The 21,112-nt window shown below is 42.5% G+C and overlaps 1 protein-coding gene across 1 annotated transcript in view; it reads left to right on the top strand.

The window, feature by feature from the left end:
* LOC137095377 (terminal nucleotidyltransferase 5B-like) overlaps positions 1 to 18,287 on the top strand; it is a 42,620-nt gene extending 24,333 nt beyond the window's left edge. The window contains exon 2 of the mRNA XM_067461979.1: positions 17,161 to 18,287. Within this exon, the coding sequence (XP_067318080.1) occupies positions 17,161 to 18,180 (1,020 nt within the window). The 3' untranslated portion in view covers positions 18,181 to 18,287. The remainder of the gene's footprint in view (positions 1 to 17,160) is intronic.
* Positions 18,288 to 21,112: the final 2,825 nt, after the last annotated feature.

Genomic DNA, 21,112 nt, shown 5'->3' with positions numbered 1-21,112 from the left:
GTCCATGGCAATGGAGCGATCAACAGCTCCTCCACACCGCCACCCTTTTCCTACCCCTGACAGAAAACCAAGACAACTGTGTGTCCAGTATAGTGGGTAGGGCCAGATACTAGTTGGGACTGCCCCATAGTTGCCATGGTGGCCATGAAGTCCTGAGCCGCCCCTGAAAGGGTGGCCTCTGCATGGACATTGAAGTCCCCCAGCACTATAAGCCGCTGAGACTCCAATGCCAGGCCCGAGACCAACCCTGCTAGCTCAGGTAGGGAGGCTGTGGTGCAGCAGGGTGGTCGGTACACCAACAGCATCCCTATTCTGTCCCGGTCTCCTAGCCTCAGGTGGACACATTTGAACAAGGTTGACTGAGGGGTAGGGCACCTGATCAAGGAGATGGAATTATACACTATTGCAACTCCACCTCCCCGCCCCCCAGATCTCACCTGGTGCTGCATAGAGTACCCTGGTGGGCAAAGCTGAGTGAGATTACCCCCCCCCCCCAGCCTCGTCCAACCAGGTGTCTGTAATGCACACCAGGTCTGCCTTTTCATCAAGGATTAAATCCTGAATGGTTGATGTTTTACCGTTGACAGACCTGGCATTCAACAGCACCACCTTTAATCTGGGAGGACTGTCTATCTTGGTACTCAGATTTACCATGTTGGGAGAACATTTTGGAATTTTTTCTCAAAGTTTTCTCATGAATTGACTGAATTGGTTTATTAACTCTCCCTTTCCCGTATCTCCCCCTCCCTATCACCACCTCTATGGAGGCCCCCTGGGCAATTGAACTCTCCCCTCCCTCCTCTCCCTTCCATTCTCCACATCCTGTTGATCTGATATTGCACTGTTATGTGATATTTCAAGATCCAAATCAGTTGATATTCCATAATTTTTACCATTCATATAATTCACTTCCTCAACTTCATAGAGCCATTTCCAATTCTCTCCAGCCATTCGACCATTATTAAAAGCAATTATAAAGTGCAAGATGAAAAGTGCAATTGCAGATTTAAAGTGGCAGGTTGAGAGCAGCATTGGAATTAATAACTAACGGAATATTATCCGTTAATTAAAGTGCTAATGGGACATCTATCACAGTAATATGGCGAGGAATTAAGTTACAATGGTATTCATTCACAGAACAGAAGATGTTGGCAAGAACTTGGCAATTGGCAGTACTATTAGTGACTGAACTTAATAACTTTTAAAGTTAAAATTTCAATTTAAACAAAAGTCATAAGAGCAGGGATAAGGACAAAGGTAAAAGTGTAAGTGCAAAGTTACAATAACTTGGGAGGTACTAGCAGCTTGATCTTGGATTCCAGGAGGGAACTGCAGAATTTCTCTACTAATGACCTTCAGTCAGTCTGCAGCTGTTGGCAGTTTTCTCCCTGGATGGATCAACAACACCATACAACACCTAACTTTCCCTGCCAAATCCTTTGCCCAAGATAAGATACAACAATAGTACTGCTGTATTAATCAATCCACACACACGAAAGAAAAAAGAAAACTCTGATGGGTTGAATGAATCCAAAGTTCCCAGTCAGAGCAGATTTTCTCCAACACACACGTGACCAGGGCCCATTGGGTTACGGATGGGAAAGGATGGAAAAGGATGACTGGTGCTTGGCAAGCCGAGGACACTTAGGATGTTCAATGATGACTGGGTGAGGTTGTTAGAAGAAGCAGCCAAAAAGTTAGCAAAACTGGTATTGTTGTTCATTCGTTCAGTCGTCTCCGACTCTTCGTGACCTCATGGACCAGCCCACGCCAGAGCTCCCTGTCAGCCGTCACCACCCCCAGCTCCTTCAAGGTCAGACCGACATATCTCTGGTTGTACTGGTCCATTTAGTTTTCTTGGCAAGGATACTGGGGTGGTTTGACATTGCCTTCCCCAGAGATCACGCTTGGTCTGACCTCTCTGCCACGACCGTCCCGTCTTGGGTGGCCCTTGGGTTTCGCTCATGACATCATTGAGGTGCTCAAGCTCCAGCGCCACAACAAGGCGGTGATCCTTTGCTGGAGTAGCCCAAGCTAAACCAAGCAGCCAGCCACAGAGATGGCGGCCAAACCCGCACACTGTAGGCCAAGAGTAACCCGCTGTGAGCTGGAATAAGCAGCGGTGGCCAGCACAGCAGGCTGCAACCGGCTGGGAGGACTGGGGGCTATGGAGGGCAAATGAGAAGGGTAGGGAAAAAATAAAAATGTCTAGGGCAGTTTTTCCTCCCTTGGCAGGGAGGGGGTCTGGAGAGGAACTTCTAAGGGAGCGGGATTTTCGGCCCACTTCATGCAATGGCAAAAGTTGAGCACCACTCTCCTTTTCATTCCTTCTCCAGCATCGTCATGAAGCATGAGGCTTGGGCCAGCCCTCCTGGCCTTCCCCTGACAATGGGCTTGGAGCCATGCTGCCATGGGAAGGCCAGGTGGCCCCTAAGGGGTTGGGTGGCCATTTCCCCACACTGTGCCAAGACCGTTGCTTGGCTGGCAAGGAAAATTCCCTGCACGCCTATCCCAATCAGCCAAGACTTCTTACTTAAAGGTGTTCCTTTGGGATGGGACATTTAGATTTGCTGGAACAAACACCCATTTTGCTCAGCCCCTGTCTCAAATTACAGCTAATGGGGGGATCCGCTTCTGCCAACCAGAATGCAAAGCCGTTCCAACCAAAAGTTCCCTACACAAAAATGAATGGCTAGCACTTGGGCCGACCTGTCAGCAAGGAAGAGGACGCTCCCCCTCCTCACATGATCCCCGAGTCTGCAAAACTCAAAGCTAGACAGCTCTCCACAAATCTAAAACGCCAGATCTTCAGGCCCCTCGCCTAGGAATTTGTTCTAGCTATCCCCTGCCCAGCAGTCCAACTCCAAAACTGAACAGAAAATCCAAGATCCTGCCCACCTAGGGTCTTGAAGCCCCTTTCCCTGGTTGCTTTCTTACCTAGGATTGTTGTAGTTACCTGGAAGTCCTGAATGCTTCCCTTTGCTCCTTTGTGCCAAAGTCAGTCCAGCCGCGAGGGAGATGCCTGGGTGGGCAACAATGGTGCCCAGTTTATTTTATAGAGCTCTTAGGCAAGAATCACTCATGGAGGACTGTCCCCAAACCTTAGGACCAGGGAGCGGCTTGTAATTTAGTCTAAAAATTTAGTGTGGACCCAAGCCAGTCCCTTTGTGATGCGCCAATGGATCTAGAACTAAAATTTAGGGGTCTTTGCCAGGAGGCAGAGACCAATTAGACTCATCAAAGAGTTCTTTTTCCCTCGCGAGAAGAGAAGCACTCAATAATTTCCCCTGATTTCCCAATGAAAGGTCTCACCAAGTTGAAGAAAAGCCATCGAGGTTTTATTTGCGATTCAGCTGAAAAGGATGCAGAGCTAAAATCATTCACCAGCAGAGCATGAGGAGAATGCACCAATACTGTCATTTTTATAGTAAATTCAAAGTTTCAGAGTTCAAACTTCCCGCCCCAGCTTCCCTGACGTTCCCCGCCGTGATTGGGCGATGGGCGATCAGCTGGGAGGCGGCCCTCCTGCTTCTGGCGCCTCTGGACCAATCAGCAAGCTCCAGTGGTCCATAGGATCCAATGGGGAGACCTCTGCCACCTGGCGGTGACAACAAATCAGGAGAGAGGGAGGCGGGATGATAGAACACAAAGGAATCTGGGAAGGAGTCTTTAAACAAAGGAAATGCCATGTGGCCTGCAAGACAAAAAGCTCAAGCAGGGCTGATCTATAGTGTTCATGAGTGTTGCAAATCAACATGTGTAAAAATATCCAGATCCTTCCTGGCTGTGAGGCAGGAGAACAATGAGGGTAGCCTGGGGTTAATGCTATCAATGGGAAATAAACAAAAAGCAGAGGGGAAGATTTCCCCTTATCTTACTTGAAGAGTGATAGAAACTTTGCCAAACAATTCTTTACTCTAGTGGGCCATCTCTGATACTAGAGATAAGAATCTCCTCCTATTATCCATGCAAGTGTGTCTTTGGCTGGAGGTTTCGGTAATCGCTAATGACTTTTGTTTCTGAAGGCCAGGTGGTTCCCTTACATACTTCTTTGGAGGGAGAAGGGGGCAAAGGGTCAGGAATACAAGGAAACATGAGGGGAAATATAGAAATACAGGAGAAAATATGCAAATATAGAAATCATAATACAGAGAATAAACCCAACAACCTTCCCCCAGTGTCCATAAAGGGGAAATATCCATGAGGGGGAAAGAGAGTCCCTTGTTTGTGAGATGGGGGACCATCAGGAGCCCAGGTGTGCCTCAGATGGGAAAATTCAAATACTTTTGTGGCATGTTTTTCAGCAATAAATGGGTTACTTCCTGCTGTAAACATATGAGAATAGAGCATAAAGCCTTGATTAATGATACCCACCAAACTGACCAAGGCGTAGCCCTTGTTATCCAGCCTGGTGTCCTTGCCCTTAGTAAAATTATAAGTTACTATCTCTGGGAGGAGGGGGGTCATGTTCGACTTCAGGGTCACTTCAGTAATTGGTGACAGTTTGAATCACCAAATTTTTGTGAATTGTTGTTCATTCGTTCAGTCGTCTCCTACTCTTCGTGACCTCATGGACCAGCACACGCCAGAGCTCCCTGTCGGCCGTCACCACCCCCAGCTCCTTCAAGGTCAGTCCAGTCACTTCAAGGATGCCATCCATCCATCTTGCCCTTGGTTGGCCCCTCTTCCTTTTACCTGTCTCCTCATGATGTGGCCAAAGTACTTCAACTTTGTCTCTAGTACCATCCCCTCTAATGAGCAGCTGGGCTTTATTTCCTGGAGGATGGACTGGTTGGATCTTCTCGCAGTCCAAGGCACTCTCAGAACTTTCCTCCAGCACCACAGTTCAAAAGCATCTATCTTCCTTCGCTCAGCCTTTCCTAAGGTCCAGCTCTCACATCCATAGGTTACTACAGGGAATACCGTTGCTTTGATTTTGCGGATCTTTGTTGCCAGTGTGATGTCTCTACTCTACTATTTTATCGAGATTGGACATTGCTCTCCTCCCAAGAAGTAAGCGTCTTCTGATTTCCAGGCCACAGTCTGCATCTGCAGTAATCTTTGCACCTAGAAATACAAAGTCTGTCACGGCCTCCACATTTTCTCCCTCTATTTTCCAGTTGTCAATCATTCTTGTTGCCATAATCTTGGGGTTTTTTTATGTTTAGCTGCTACTGAGCTGTTGCACTTTCTTCTTTCACCTTGATTAGAAGGTTCCTCAGCTCCTTCTCGATTTTGGCCATCAGAGTCGTGTCATCTGCATATCTGAGGTTGTTAATGTTTCTTCCAGCAATTTTCACCCCAGCTTTGCATTCATCAAGCCCCGCACATCACATGATGTGTTCTGCATACAACTTAAAAAGGTTGGGTGAGAGTATGCAGCCTTGCCGTACGCCTTTCCCAATCTTGAACCAGTCTGTTGTTCCGTGGTCAGTTCTTACTGTTGCTACTTGGTCCTTGTACAGATTCCTCAGGAGAGAGACAAGGTGGCTTGGTATGCCCATCCCGCCAAGAACTTGCCACAATTTATTATGATCCACACAGTCAAAGGCTTTAGAATAGTCAATGAAGCAGAAATAGATGTTTTTCTGAAACTCCCTGCCTTTCTCCATTATCCAGCGGATATTGGCAATCTGGTCTCTTGTTCCTCTGCCTTTTTTAAACCCAGTTTGAACATCTGGCAACTCTCGCTCCATGTATTGCTGGAGTCTTCCTTGCAGGATCTTGAGCATTACCTTGCTGGCATGAGAAATAAGGGCCACTTATCAGAAGTTTGAGCAGTCTTTCGCATTTTCCTTTTTTGGTATGGGGATATAAGTTGATTTTTTCCAGTCTGATGGCCATTCTTGTTTTTCCATATTTGCTGGCATATGGCATGCGTCACCTTGACAACATCATCTTTTAAGATTTTAAACAGTTCAGCTGGGATCCCGTCGTCTCCTGCTGCCTTGTTGTTAGCAATGCTTCTTAAGGCCCATTCAACCTCACTCCTCAGGATGTCTGGTTCTAATTCATTCACCACACCATCAAAACTATCCTCGATATTATTATCCTTCCTATATAGATCTTCTGTATATTCTCGTCATCTTCTCTTGATCTTTTCAGCTTCTGTTAGGTCCCTGCCATCTTTGTTTCTTATCATACCAATTTTTGCCTGAAATTTACCTCCAATGTTTCTAATTTTCTGGAAGAGGTCTCTTGTCCTTCCTATTCTGTTGTCTTCTTCCACTTCCATGCATTGCTTATTTAAAAATAGTTCCTTATCTCTTCTGGCTAACCTCTGGAATTGCGCATTTAACTGGGTATATCTCCCCTTATCACTGTTTCCTTTTGCTTTCCTCCTTTCTTGGGCTACTTCCAGTGTCTCAGCAGACAACCATGTTGCCTTCTTGGTTTTCTTTTTCTTTGGGACGTACTTTGTTGCCGCCTCCTGAACAATGTTGCAGACTTCTGTCCATAGTTCTTCTGGGACTCTGTTTACTAAATCTAGTCCTTCAAATCTGTTCTTCACTTCCACTGTATATTCGCCAGGAATGTTAGTGAGATCATATCTAACTGGTCTGTGTATTTTCCCTGATCTCTTTAGTTTTTTTTGTGCAATAAGAAGTTCGTGATCTGAGCTACAGTCAGCCCCAGGTCTTGTTTTCACCGACTGGATGGATGTCTGCCACCTTTGGCTGCAAAGGATGTAGTCAATCTGATTTCGGTGTTGACTATCTGGTGAGGTCCATGTATAAAGCCGTCTTTTAGGTTGTTGGAAGAGAGTATTCATTATACACAGTGAGTTTTCCTGGCAAAATTTTATCAGCCTGCGTCCCGCTTCATTTTGTTCTCTCGACCATGCTTGCCTGTGATCCCAGTTGTCATTTGACTTCCCACCTTGGCATTCCAGTCTCCTGTATTTTTGTGAATAGTGAACACTAAATATTATGCTTGCTACCTATTTAGTGTCAATTGCAACTTGACATATTTCTGCAGTAATATTTAGGCCAGCATGTAGGTTTGGGCACTCAAATGAAAGTAGAGAGCACTGGGACAGGGTGGAACATTGAACTACCACAGTGGAGTCTGTATTTAGTATAGAGAAATGCACCAGTATATCACATTGCAATGGCTCCAGGGGACTAGTTTTTACCTTGGTCTCTTTAGGAGCTTCATGTTCTATGAAAAGTTCCCTCTTCCCAAATTCAACAGACATTTGGGGGAGGGGTTTTCAATTTTTCCTTGCTGCTGGTGAAGCCAATATTGTGAAAGCTAGCAGCAGAGGTGGAAGGTTCTTAGGATTTCATCACCATTTGGTCTCTGTTTTAGGACATTTATTTGCAACTCACAAAGAAACATGCAAATTGCCCAGGATACATATTCAGCCCTAACATGGGAAACCCATGTCTTTGTACATATAAGATTCCACAGTGCCAAGGATAGAGGGATATAAAAAGGTTCCAATACCTGTTCCATAATCAGGCTGTCCAATTACAAAAATGTCTGCTTGGGCTTGGGCCTGTGGTCATGCTAATGTAGCATTCTAATGTAGCCTTAAAGGGCAGCTAATACTGCTCTTCCTATACTTCAAAAAATCCATAGTTGCATGCTTTGAGTGGCTCACAGCAGTTTTCTCGTATAAACAATGGTACATGTCTCTGAACAGATAAATATGAGTCATTCCTAAATGCAGAGGTGTCAGTCTTATGTAACCTAAAAAGGTAGTCACTTTTTTGTGTGTTCCCCCAAGCCAAATGAGGTAAAAAATATAAGATGTTCAGGCAGTTGAGCTACTGTGGTGGACCTCTTGGGTGTGAAGATCACGCTGCTGCAATTAAGCTAAGTTCTCAAAAAAGAAGATATCTAACTCTTTTTTTTAATAATAATTTTTATTGGTTTTGCGCTTACAATAAATAGAGGAGAACAGTGAAACAATGACGTGACAAAGACGAAACAGAACTACGAATACAACCTAGTAATAAGTACGCCTAGAGGTACAGCGAGTTACTCCTAGGTGTGAAACACATACATATCTAACCAGCAAACGTACATACGGTGCCCCTTGGATCCCCCCTCCCCCCCCCTATAAAACCGACTTCCCCTCACCAATCATTTACAATGGTTAGTTCTCCCGCATGGGAGACAATTTATACAATAAATAAAGTTATTACAGCCTTTCTCTCCTCATTTCTTAAAATGGTTTTATACTAACTTTTTTGTAACAATACATATTATTTCTTAAAACCTTATTTCCTTTTCTTAGTATTCTAAATTTGCATTCCTTAAAGTGCGATTCCTATTTTTAATATTACATTTGTTTTAAACATTAGTACATTTGCTACATCCTCTCATAGAGTGGCCTTAGTCCGACCCGGTATTCCCATATCTTTCATTTTCGATGTAATTTTTAAGCAAACTCCAGTCTGTCATTTCAAAGCCTTTTCCAGTGTTTTGTCTTAACCAAAAGGTCAGTTCATCCATCTCTTGAATTTCTATCAGCTTTCCTAGCCACTGGATCATAGTTGGTGTCAATTCTTGCTTCCACATTTTAGCATATATCATTCTAGCGGCTGTAGTAAAGAAAATAAATAGTTTTTCCATGTTGTTATTGGGGAACAGCTTTTTATCAAACATTCCTAATAAATATAGTTCTGGGAGCATTGGAATTTCTAATTTTAGGATTTTCCTACACTCGTTATGGATAGACCTCCAATATTCTTTCGCTTTTGGGCATAGCCACCAAAGATGGTAAAAGGATCCCTCCCTCACTTTACATTTCCAACATCTGTTGTCCGTATTCCTATACATTTTAGCTATCATCTGAGGTGAGAGATACCAGCGATGCAGCATTTTTAGCCAGTTCTCTTTCATATCCGATGAATAGGTATACTTTAATCGTTTCATCCAAATTATTTCCCATTCCTTTAAGGGGAGAGGTTTTCCTATATTTTTGGCCCACAAAATCATAGAACGTTTAACTGCCTCAGTTTCAGTAGCCCATCCCAATAAGTTCTGGTATATAGATGTTACTACTTTCCTGTCCTTCTTCAGAATCCTTCCCCATAGGTCATTTTCATCACCAAAACCTATTTTCTTGTCTTCTTTGTAACTTTCTTTAATTTGGGCATACTGGTACCACAAAACGTTGCTAAAGTCCTTAGCTATGTCTTCCTGTGACCTTAATTCAATGACACCATTATTTTTATGCAAGATATCTTTGTAGGACGGCCAATAGGTCCACCCTAACAGTCTGCGTTGCTTAGCCTCCAGGGGGGAGATCCATAGCGGTGTTTTGTGGAAATAATGTCCCTTGTATTTATTCCACACCTTCAGGAGCGCCGATCTAACGAAGTGGTTCCCGAAGTTACTTTCGGTTTTCCCTCCCCCATACCAAAGATACGAGTGCCACCCTTTGCGAAGATCGAAGCCCTCTATGGTCAGGGTTTTAATGTTGGAAAATCTTGACCAATCCCGTACCCAGGACAGGGCGCACGCATCATGGTATAGACTTAGATTCGGTAGACCAAAGCCTCCTTTGTTGATTTGCATAGTCATAAGTGTATATTTTATTCTTGGCCTTTTGTGTTTCCAGATGAATTTCGAAATATCTCTGTCCCATTCTTTGAATACCTTATTATTTTGGATGATTGGTAGGTTCTGGAAAAGATATAGCAATTTCGGAAGGACATTCATTTTAATGGCCGCTATTCTGCCCAAGAGCGATAAGTTTAATTTACTCCATTTCTCCAATTCCTTCTTAATTTCTCGCCACTTTACTGTATAGTTATTTTTAAGTAGATGTAGATTCCTTTGGGCTACCCATATTTCCAGATATTTGATCAATATTGTTTTTTCCTTGTTCAGACTAAACCCCGCCACCTTTCCGTATTTCTCGATTTTCTCCAACCATTTGGTTATATTTGTCCTTGGGTTTTCCACTACGCAAATGATGTCATCTGCGAAGGCTCTTACCTTGAGCTCTTGTTTATCAATTCTTAATCCACATAGGTTTTTGTCTGCCCTTATTTCCCTCAATAAAATCTCCAGGGCGAAGATGAAAATTAGGGGGGAGAGGGGGCATCCCTGTCTAGTGCCCTTCTCAATTTGGAGTTCATCCGAGTATAGACCATTAATTATTAGTTTGGCTCTCTGTTCTTTGTAAATGGCATCTATCGTGTTTCTAAATTGGAAGCCAAGGTCCATTTCCTGGAAAAGCGTCTTGAAGAAGCACCAATTGATGTTATCGAACGCTTTCTCAGCGTCTATGGCAAGCAATGTCATTTCCTTCTGATGATTGGTTTCATAGTATTCTAGTGTGTCCAGGATGATTCTGACATTGTCCTTGATGTTTCTATTAGGCAGGAAGCCATTTTGGTCTTCCCCTATCCATTTCATAAGGAAGGTTTTAAGTCTGTTTGCTAATATATTGGCAAATATTTTGTAATCATTATTTAACAAAGAAATTGGTCGATAGTTCTTTATATCCTCTTTGTTCGTCCCTTCCTTATGAATTAAGGTGATTTCCGCCGATTTCCAGGACTCTGGGATTATGCCTTTTTGTAATGCTTCATTCATCACTTTTCCTAAGATGTCCACGATGTCGTCTTCCATTGCTTTATAGAAACACGCCGTATATCCATCCGGACCAGGGGCTCTGTTATTTCAAAGGTCTTTAATTGATTTTTTAATTTCTTCCTTAGTTATTTCTTTATTTAGCTCATATCTTTGCTCTTCTGATATCTTCTCTAGTTTTTGATTACTTATATAATTAACTATCTCTTCTTCGTTTACTTCATTCCTCTTATATATATCTTGGAAGAAGGCTTGGAATGTTTCTACTATTTCGGCATCTTTTATCAATATTTTATTTTTTATTTTGATCTTGGATATTCGTTGCTGTTGTATCTTTTTCCTAATTTTCCAGGCCAGGAGTTTCCCTATTTTGTTGCCATTTTTGAACTCTCGTTGCCTTATAAACTTTAATTGTTTCGCCGTCCTTTCCGAGTCCAATCGATGTTTTTCTTTTTTCAGTAGTTCCAGTTTTTCTTTCATTATCTGGTTGCCTGCATTATCTTTAAGATCTTTTTCTGCTTTGCATATCCGTTTTTCTATCTGGATTTTTTGAAGCCTTTTGAGTTTATTACGAATTGATTTTTGTTGAATTAGGTGACCTCGCAGGACCGCTTTGTATGCATCCCACACCGTCTGAGTCTTTATATCTTCTTTGTTGTTGATATGGAAGTATTCCTTCGTTTTCTCCTTGTTTCTTTTAATATCTTCTTCCATCTTGAGTAGATTGTCGTCTAGGCGCCATTTTCTGGGACCCTGTCTATGATTAATTGTCATCGTTATTGGACCATGGTCAGTGTAGTCCCTCGGGAGTATTTTTATTTCTGTTACCTTGGATGTGATTGACCGGGTGGTCCAGATCATGTCTATCCTGGACCACACACGATGTCGGTTAGAGTAGTATGTGTAGTCTTTTACATCTTCATTAAGAGTCCTCCAGACGTCCTCAAGATCATATTCTTCCAGGCAGGAGAGGAAGCATCTTGGTAAAGTATTTGTATTTTGTGTTTTTTTCTTATTTGAGGGAGTGGTCTTGTCTAATTTATAATTGATAATACCATTAAAGTCTCCCAGTATAACCAAATGGTTATACGATTCAGATGCTATCTTCTCCTTCAAGGTTTTCACGAATTTCCTTTTAGAGCCGTTGGGGGCATATATATTACATATAAGAATGCTTTCAGATCCTATAAGTATTTTAACTCCCAACATTCTGCCCTCCTGATCTTTGAAAATACATTCTGAGGGGATGTTTTCATCAATATATAACACTACACCTTTCTTTTTCTCGGGGGCTGAGGAATAAAACATTCTACCCAACTTTTTGTAGATTAAGTGTGCAGTATGGCGCTGAGCTATATGTGTCTCCTGTAGGGCTACTATATTATACTTTCCTTTTATTATTTGGTTAAAGATGGATTTCCTTTTACTAGGAGAATTTAAACCATTTACATTGTTAGAGTAGAATTTTACCTCTTGTGTAAAGTCATCCATCTCTTTCTTTTATATCATCCAGGTCCGTATCGCCATCTTCCTCATCATCATCCAGATCTTCTTGTGTTAGTTTAGGATCCTTAGTCGTTCTTCCGGTATCAGGGGATGTGCTTCTTTTCCTCTTAGATTTTTTCCTTTTTTCCTCTGGCCTCAAAGTCGTTCTGATTTTAAACTCTTTTTCCAGTCTTTTATAGAATTCTTTGGCTTTCTACTCAGAGGTAAGCCACTGTCTATCCCCTTTGTAGGTAACCATAATTCCTTCCTGTTTTTCCCAGCGATATCTGATGTTTAGCTTTTTTAGTTCATCCATCAAGAAGAAATATTTTCTTCTTTTAGTCAGGGTGTTAGGTGGAAATTCTTTTAGTATTGTCACTTTAGCCTCTTTATACTGGACAGACTTTTGGTGGCTTATTTTCAGTATCTCATCCCTGGTCTTTTTTCTGACGAAGTTCACCACAATGTCTCTAGGGGTTTTGTTCCTTTTGGTGTAGCTCGTTTGAATCCTATAGACTCTATCTATTCCATTTTCAATTTCCTGTCTCGGAGTTTCCATTAGTTTGTTTAATAGGTCTACAATAATTTCCCTAATATTTTCATTTTCAGCCTCTATAACATGCCTAAAACGGAGTTGGTAATCATTTTCATTTTGTTCCAATTTTTCTTGTACTTTTTCTAATCTCTGGCTTTGTTTTTCTACCCTGGTCATTCTTTTTTCTGTTTTTATCTGTGCTTTTTCTATCTTCATATTGTTGGTTTTGACTACCTTTATTTCATGCAGTGCCTCAGTTATTTCTCCTTTCATTGTTTGCATCTCTTCTTTGAATTCTCTTCTAATTTCTACGATCTCTGATTGAATGACTTTTTGTTGTGCCTCTTGTTTTTCTGCCCTAGCCTGAAATTCTATTTGAAGTTTATCTTGTTTAGAGGATATGTTTTGTATCTCAGATTGTATTTCCCTTAGTAGATCTTTTAGCCCTGGTTCTTTTGGCCCTATTTCTTTTGTATTTGGTTCTTCTAAGGTAGGTGGTCCTGCGACTGAGTGTCTTCTGGTGGTACCCTTTGGGTCTTTCAGTTCTTTTAGGTCTTTGGGGTCCAGCTTTCCTTTAAGGTTTGACATGTTTCCAAAAAAAGGGGGGGGGAGGGAGGGAGGGGTAGCGGGGGAGGAGAGAGGAAAAAAAGAAAAGAAAAGAAAAAAAAGAAAAAAAAAGAAATAAAAGGGGGGGAAGGAGGGAGGGAGGGGCAGCGGGGGAGGAGGTAGGAAAGAAAAAAAGGGGGGAGGGAGGGGCAGCGGGGGAGGAGGGAGAAAAAAAGAAAAAAAAAGAAAAAAAAGAAAAAAAAGGGGGGGAAGGAGGGAGGGAGGGGCAGCGGGGGAGGAGGTAGGAAAGAAAAAAAAGGGGGGGAGGGAGGGGCAGCGGGGGAGGAGGGAGAAAAGAAAAGAAAAAAAGGGGGGAGGGAGGGGCAGCGGGGGGGGAGGGAGAAAAAAAAGGAACTGGGGGGGAAGGAGAGGAGGGGGATGGAGGGGGCACAATTCCAATTCAGCCTTTCCTATTTTGTGTTTCTTATATTTTCCTTCTTCCTCCCCTCTTCCCTCTCCTTCCTCTTTCTCTCCCTCTCCCCTTCTGTCCTCTTCGTCAGTCCTTAGGCTCTTTCCAACTTCTCTTGTCTCCCCAACAGTCCTACCGCAATCCGCTGGGGCCTTCTTTGCTCTCCCGCCTTGCCTCCAGGAGATCGTGGAGTTGCAGTATCACTGACTCGCCATCTTCTCCCCTGAGTTCCTCCTCTTAGGTCAGGTGGGGCCTCTCTACCTATCGGCGCGCAGATCCTATCTGTTTCGCCCGGGTTGTTGATTTTCCTCAGTTGCCTGATGGTGGATCCTATCCGTCGATCCGCCGCAGCCTTGCTCTTCCCTCTTTCCTGATCAAACTTCTGGGGCGTTGCCGCTCCGCCACTCCGCTGTTGGTTAGCTAATTGGCTGTCAGCTCCCAGCTGCCGGTAGGTCCCAATCCAAGGCAATCCAAGCCCCGCTGTGCTGCCGCGCCGCCTTTCACTCAAGTAGACCCATGTAGACCAACTCTGTATAGTGTATAGTCCACTTTATATATTCCCTTCCAGCTCTCAGATCTCCTAGGGTAGGGATTGAAGACTGTCTGTTAGAATATAGTTCAGCAGCTATTTATTATTTGTTGTTTGTTGTTCGCGGTTGATCGGCGGCTCTGCAGCCTCATTTCTTCCTCCCTTCACTGTGGATTAGAGTCTGGAGTCTGGAGTTCGGAGTTTAGAGTTGCTTTATTGCTTTATTGCTTGCTGTTATTGCTTTATTGCTTTATTGCTTGCTGTTATTGCTTTATTGCTTTATTGCTTGCTGTTACTTTGTAGCAACTATCAGTTATCTTCTCTATAACATGCTGTCTTCCCTATAGCCCGGTATCTTTGTCCTTCTCTTTCTATAAAATAGATTACAAAGATTACAAAGATTACTTAGCTAGTAGTTAGGCATTAGGAATTTGCCTATTTGTACAATCAGTCCATACTCATAGTTTCGAAGAGAAACCTTGAAGAGAGATATGGCAAATGACTGGGTGAGTTCTTCTTTTCCTTTTTACTCACGCTTCCCTTCGCGCAGCATATTTCTTTATATTTATGTCTTTTGAGATGGCCACGAAGGCAGTAAGTGCAGAGTATCCCTGCTTCCCGGTACTGGGTTCGCTTGCCGTCGCTGAGCTGTGGACCCTCTCAGACCCTCTTATTGGGGAGAGGAGTCCAGAACACGGAGTGCAGCATAGTGAAATCCTTTGTCCCCTCGCTCCAGGGGGGATTGAATACCCCCCCAAATCCCCAGAAAATCGGGTGGTTTGACGAGAGCTCGTCAAACCCGACCTGCCTCCGCGCAAGTCCACCGGAAGTCTCCCAGTCTCTCTTATAAGCTTTGTTCTATCCATAAGTTGTTACCTTATATCCTTGATTTATCTTGCTTGTGTGGGAGGTACAACATTGATAGCTTTTTAAATCGCCATGTTGAATTGTAGTGGAATTTCTGCTTGTATAGCTAGCTATTAAAGGCCTATCATAGTTTTCAATAGTAAAGGGGTGGGTGGATAGCTGGTGTAATTCATCCAAACTCCTAATTTGGATTAGTTGCTACTATGAAAAGGATACGTTTTTACCAAGGTATTAAAAACTTGGCAAAATGAAGTCTATCCATTTGCCGCCACCCATGCCAATACTATATATAGGAGGCATGACATGACTATAAACATAGGCTATTTGTGGTTTTTGTTGATATTGATAAACATGTATCTTTTGTTATCATTGCCTCTCTCTTGATCATTCATCTCTACCTTGAGTCCAGTGATTTTCAGCCAGGGCTGTGCTTCAGATGCATTAGGTTTCAACTCCCACAAGCTCTGATCAGCATGACCAGTAGTTTGGGTATTATAGGAGCTGAAATCCAAAATGAGAACCATTTTTTTTAGCCTTACTTAGTCGCCGATAGGCTGAGTTGCCGGTAGGCTGAGAAAGTATACAAGTGTCATAAATAAATAAACTTAGTCAGAAGACAGCTAACATGTAGCTTGTGTGTGTGTGTGTGTGCAAGTCACCTGTCAACTTATGGCAACCTCATAAATTTCATAGAATTTTCTTAGTCAAAGCATACACAGAAGTGGTTTTTCAAGTTCCTTCTTCCGAAATAGAACCTACAGCATCTAATATGTGTTGATGGTCTCCCATCCAAATACTAACCAAGGTTAACAGTTTAGTTTACTAGATCAGACATAATTTGGTGCCTTTATTTAGGCTTTGTTGATGTGTCTAAGTTAACTATAATTCAGTCTTCTGCCTAATTGTATTCAAACTGAAGTTGAGAACTGCATCTGTTTTCCCAGATTCCTACTGAAGTTATAGTAAGAGTTCTAGAAAGTGTCACTAGCAGCCTGAGGGTTGCCCATATGGCATATTATGACCTTAATTCCTACAAGTAACTTCTTAAGGCATAGCTAATCCTGTAGATGCCCCAGCAAGTCTGTCCAATGCAGATGAAAAACTTGAATTTTAGTAAGCGCACCACACAGAGATTACCTTTTGTTATCTAAATCTTGTATCAGGCATGTTTATTTTTGCAAGTTCCTCCCTTGACTCTTCCTGCCATTTTGTATTTCAAGGAAAATTCTCATAAAATCCTGGCCAAAGGATAAAATATGTAGGAGCGAGTAGTTGTATGTGTTGCTTTAGGGTGCAAATAGAAGCAGCTTTCCCAGCTCACACTGTGAAAGATTTGAAGTCCCATTAGTAAGCATGCAGCTGTTAGAGCCAGAATATGAAGTGTATTTAAAGTCAAACTAGGTGCAATGTTAGATGATCAGTGACTGGATTTTCTGTATTGTTATTTTTTAATAGCAAAAAGCAGTTGGTCATATTTGTCAGTCAATTCTTTGAGCTAAATGTAATTGCTGGTTCCAGCTGTGGTAAAGCTGGTGATTCAGTGGGTGTTCATAAGAGACAAGTTATTCAGCGGTTCATTTACTTTATCTGGCTTTACTTGGGATTGAATCTCCATGTCAGTTTCCAATTAATTTTTCTCCTCAGCTTGCCAATGGCTCCTCAGAGAAAATGTATGTAGGTTTCTGTATAAGGCAGCTGTGAGGCGATAATGATGTATCTGATGAGGTTATCCTCCTGTGCTGCTTCTAAATGGGTTCTAAATTAAATATAGACAGTTACTGTGCTCAGGGATCCTCACTACAGCAGGGGACATAGAGTGAATGGATACATTGCTGGTGATCATCACCATATTTGATACTACAATTACAGGAGGATACTGAAGAGTTTTGCTGCATCATAGAGCTGTGTGAGAACACTGCAACAGAGCATCTGCTTTACTTTCTGACGCAACAGAAAAGAAGGAAGGTGCTATGATCTTGGTGGTGCAGATAATGGTCTCAAGTGCTGCCACTTTTTTTCTATAATGGAGTCTTTGTGATCCACCTCATGCTTTAAATAACACAAAACACCCATTCAAACTCCCCAGCCAGATGCTTGTTGAAGGTTCTTGGGTATTTGTCTTCTGTTTTCCTAGCTCTCAATGCTAACAGCAGTCTCTCTCTTCTTTTTTTGCAGGTGGTCCGTAGCCGTCTGGAAAAACATGGCATCACAGTCCACAATGTGAGATTGAATGGCTCAGCAGCAAGCTATGTTTTGTATCAGGACAGTGGTCTGGGCTATAAAGACCTGGATCTCATCTTTGGAATTGAGCTAAAAAGTGAGGATGTCTTCCAACTGGTGAAAGATGTTGTGATGGACTGTCTTTTGGACTTCCTCCCAGAAGGGGTAAACAAAGATAAGATCACTCTTATGACTCTGAAGGAGGCCTATGTACAGAAACTAGTGAAAGTGTGCAATGAAACAGATCGCTGGAGCCTTATATCACTGTCAAACAACAGTGGGAAGAATGTGGAACTCAAATTTGTAGACTCTCTCCGACGTCAGTTTGAATTCAGCGTGGATTCCTTCCAGATAATATTGGACTCACTTTTGCTTTTTGGGGAGTGTTCTGAAAACCCAATGTCTGCAAACTTCCACCCAACTGTCACTGGGGAGAGCATGTATGGGGACTTTGAGGAGGCGATGGACCATCTGAGGAAGCAGATCATTGCCACTAGGAATCCAGAGGAAATCAGAGGCGGTGGACTTCTGAAGTACTGCAACCTTCTCGGGAGAGGATTTAAGCCCAAATCTGAAGTTGACATGAAGGCACTACAGAGATACATGTGTTCCAGGTTTTTTATTGACTTTCCTGACATAGTGGAGCAGCAGAGGAAGCTAGAGTCTTACCTCCAGAGCCACTTTGTTGGAATGGAGAGTAAAAGGTATGATTGCCTGATGACCCTTCACAGAGTGGTGAATGAAAGTACAGTGTGCCTGATGGGACATGAAAGGAGGCAGACGTTAAACCTCATTGCCATGTTGGCTGTGAGGGTCCTGGCTGAGGAGAACATAATCCCAATGGTCACAAATGTCCCGTGCTATTATCAGCCAGCACCATATGTCAGTGAAATCAATGTCAATTACTATGTCACCCACATGCAGCCTCTCCTGCCTTGCAGTCACTCCTACCCAACCTGGCTCCCCTGCAACTGAGCACTGAAGTGGTGCCAGTCTTTGTCACATGGGGAGCAGAGGTTGCGTGCTCTGAAGAAAAAAATGGTCCTCTTGCTCCTGCATTGGAATTAAGTCTGCTGTATATTGGGGGGGGGGGGGGGGGGGGGTTGTGCAGTGTTATGAGTAGCTATCAGAAATGTTTACAATAAAAAAAATGCTTGAGTTATGTATGGGGTGGGTGGATAGGATTAGACTTAAAGGTAGAGCTGCACTACCTGAAATGTAAGCTGATTTCTCTCTCTCCTTTTAGTACAAGAAGCATTAATGCTTGTGTAGACTCAGTTTCAGAAGATACGCCAAAGTGGCTTATTCCTTTTAAGGGACCAAAGAAATCCTATTCAAGTGCCTGTTTACTTTTGATTTTTTTTCTGTAGGGAAGAGAGTTCCCTATTAGTGGTTCAATTGGAGATGTCTTCAATTAATTTTGGGGGATAGGGTCACTGAATCATTTCTCAAAAACAAAAAGGGCATGGGCAAGGGTTTGCAAGAGCAGCCATTGCACAATGATTTTCTATCTGATGGACCAGCAGTATTGAGTAATAGTTATAGCAGAGTCAAGAATAAAGGGGTCTGGGTTCATACTATCATTTGGAGAAATTATGTTTTCGGACTATAACTCCCAGACAACCCCCCACCCCAGGCCAGCATGGCTATTGGCCCTGTTTACTTTGGGAACCTGGAAGTTGTAGTCAAACAATAACTTTTCTAAGCTGTGGTTCATAATAGTGATATTTTAACAGGATGGATGCTGCACCTTATTGTGAGTAAGAAAAGGAACCGGGACTTGTCCCCAGAATACTACTCAAATAAATGTGCAGTGCCAGAAACCTTTTTTGATTGGGAGAGCACAGTAAGGAGAGTGATGTAATGTGAAATAAAGTGTCGACCAACTAGCAGCAGGCTAAAATGAACTGGACCTGAAACATGGCCAGATGTGGGCAGTCCAGTGCATTCTTAGTCACAGCCATAGAGCTGTGATTGCAAGAATCACGGGCCTCTTAATGGAAACCATTGCAGCCTCTCTAGAATGCTCTTCAGTCTTGAGAGCTGTTCATCTGTTCTTATCAGTGGCTTGTGCCCACCTGCTCCTCTCCATGTCAGAGTTAAAAATTGATATTATTGCCTAACTTTAGGCCTTTTGTTAAATTTGATCTTTCCTGCAGTGAGAGAGAGAGCGAGAGCTGATTAAAGCCAGTTAAGACTATTAGTGTCTTGTACAAACACATATGCTTTTGAAGTAATTATACAGCACAATACTCCCTTTTTTCTTTTCCTGATGTTTTGGATTGCATCGCAATTCTTTATACAGTGTGTCAGTTCAGGTTAGTTCTTTATGCTTTTTTTTTAGAAAGCTGAGGCAATGAACACTAGCTTTTGGGCAGGCCTGCTCTTGAAAGGGCTATATGAAGAATGGCTTCATGGTTGTATCCTTGAAGGTCAATGTACTTATCTTGTTCCTTTGTAATAAAACTGTACCGTATTGGGGAAGGTTAAAAAAAACTGAAATAAAATATCATACTTAGATTGTGTCTAGGTAAAATTCTGCCTCTTCCTGGGAAATGTGAGCTGGATTGGCAAGGCCAAACCCATATTACATCTTCTGCCATTCTGACAAATATCTGCTCCTCCTTTTGCCCATTTTCACAACTCCTACAAGCTACAAAGGGGCAGCTATCCACTTTTAAAGAAGTCTCATACTATGTAAGCAGGGAGTTCTCTTGGTTGTTTAGATCCTTCCTTTGTATGTCACTGAATTCTTCCATGTCCCAAGAGAAATGTGGCGGTGTTGCCTGATGCAGAGGAACTTATGATTCCCTTTTTCACACACTGAAAGGGTTTCTTTTACACTTATCTTCTTAGGCAGCCTCTCAATGTTTCCCTGCTGAACTGGGTTTTCACTAAAGTAATAAAACTGATTAGCAGTATTTTTGGCTGAATTATGGCCAGGATAAATAATAGAACTGCCTCTTTAAAATGATAGATACTGTGTGGTTTTTTTTTTTAAAAAGCTTCCTCTATAACTAAGGGCTTGCTGGAGGAATTTTTAAAAAAATGCATTTTTGTGGCATGGGAAGGATGTGTATATGTGTGTTAGTTAAACTCTTACAAATGGAGGCTGCATCAGATATATGCTGTGATTATATGTGTGTGGATACCCTGAGGTTTAGGAAAGTATGACACTTTGAATAGGACTTCCCAACTTATGTTTGAACGTGTTCTGCAGCTGTCAAAACTTGTCATGCACTAGGCTTGACATGAGACTTGCTAGATTCTTTAGAATCTGTCACCATAAATAAATACAATGTATTGATCTCTGTTGGATTATTCTTGCTTGACCACACAAAAGATGTCATTGTTCTGTTCTGTTGCTCACCCACTAAGCCAACCTTCTGCCCCACTGGCCTGAGCAAAACTGGGGCCAAGCACAATAAATGGCTTCCAAATGAGTCCTCGTTCCTCTCTGCTGCAAAACAATCTTCCGATGGTACTTCAGTGCCAATAGAAAGCACACATTTTTCTGTGGCCCTCTTCAAAATGATTGACCTCTAAATGTTTTGGAGTAAAACTCCAGCCTCGTGGACCATTGGTCATGTTGGTGAGAGTTCAGGAATATCCGGTGGGTGCTCTGTTCATATGGGAGTGTGGCATAGCTTCAGTAAAGGAATTCACGCTTGCGTCTCCTTTCTATGTATTTATGCAGCTTGCATTTAGATCAGACATGGACAAATTTCGGCCCTCCAGATGTTTTGGATTTCAACTCACAATTCCTGGCCTCAGGCCCTTTCCCTTTTCCCCTGAGCCGCTTAAGATCCTTTAAAATTAATGACTGAGACGCTTATAGCACAGGCATTTTAGGATAGTAACGGGCTACTGAGTGTTAATACTCCTCTTTTTCACTGCTGATATCCAA

This window comes from Anolis sagrei, chromosome Y (genome assembly GCF_037176765.1).
Source record: "Anolis sagrei isolate rAnoSag1 chromosome Y, rAnoSag1.mat, whole genome shotgun sequence".
Classification (NCBI taxonomy): Eukaryota; Metazoa; Chordata; class Lepidosauria; order Squamata; family Dactyloidae; genus Anolis; species Anolis sagrei.
This window is presented reverse-complemented; position numbering and strand designations above follow the sequence as displayed.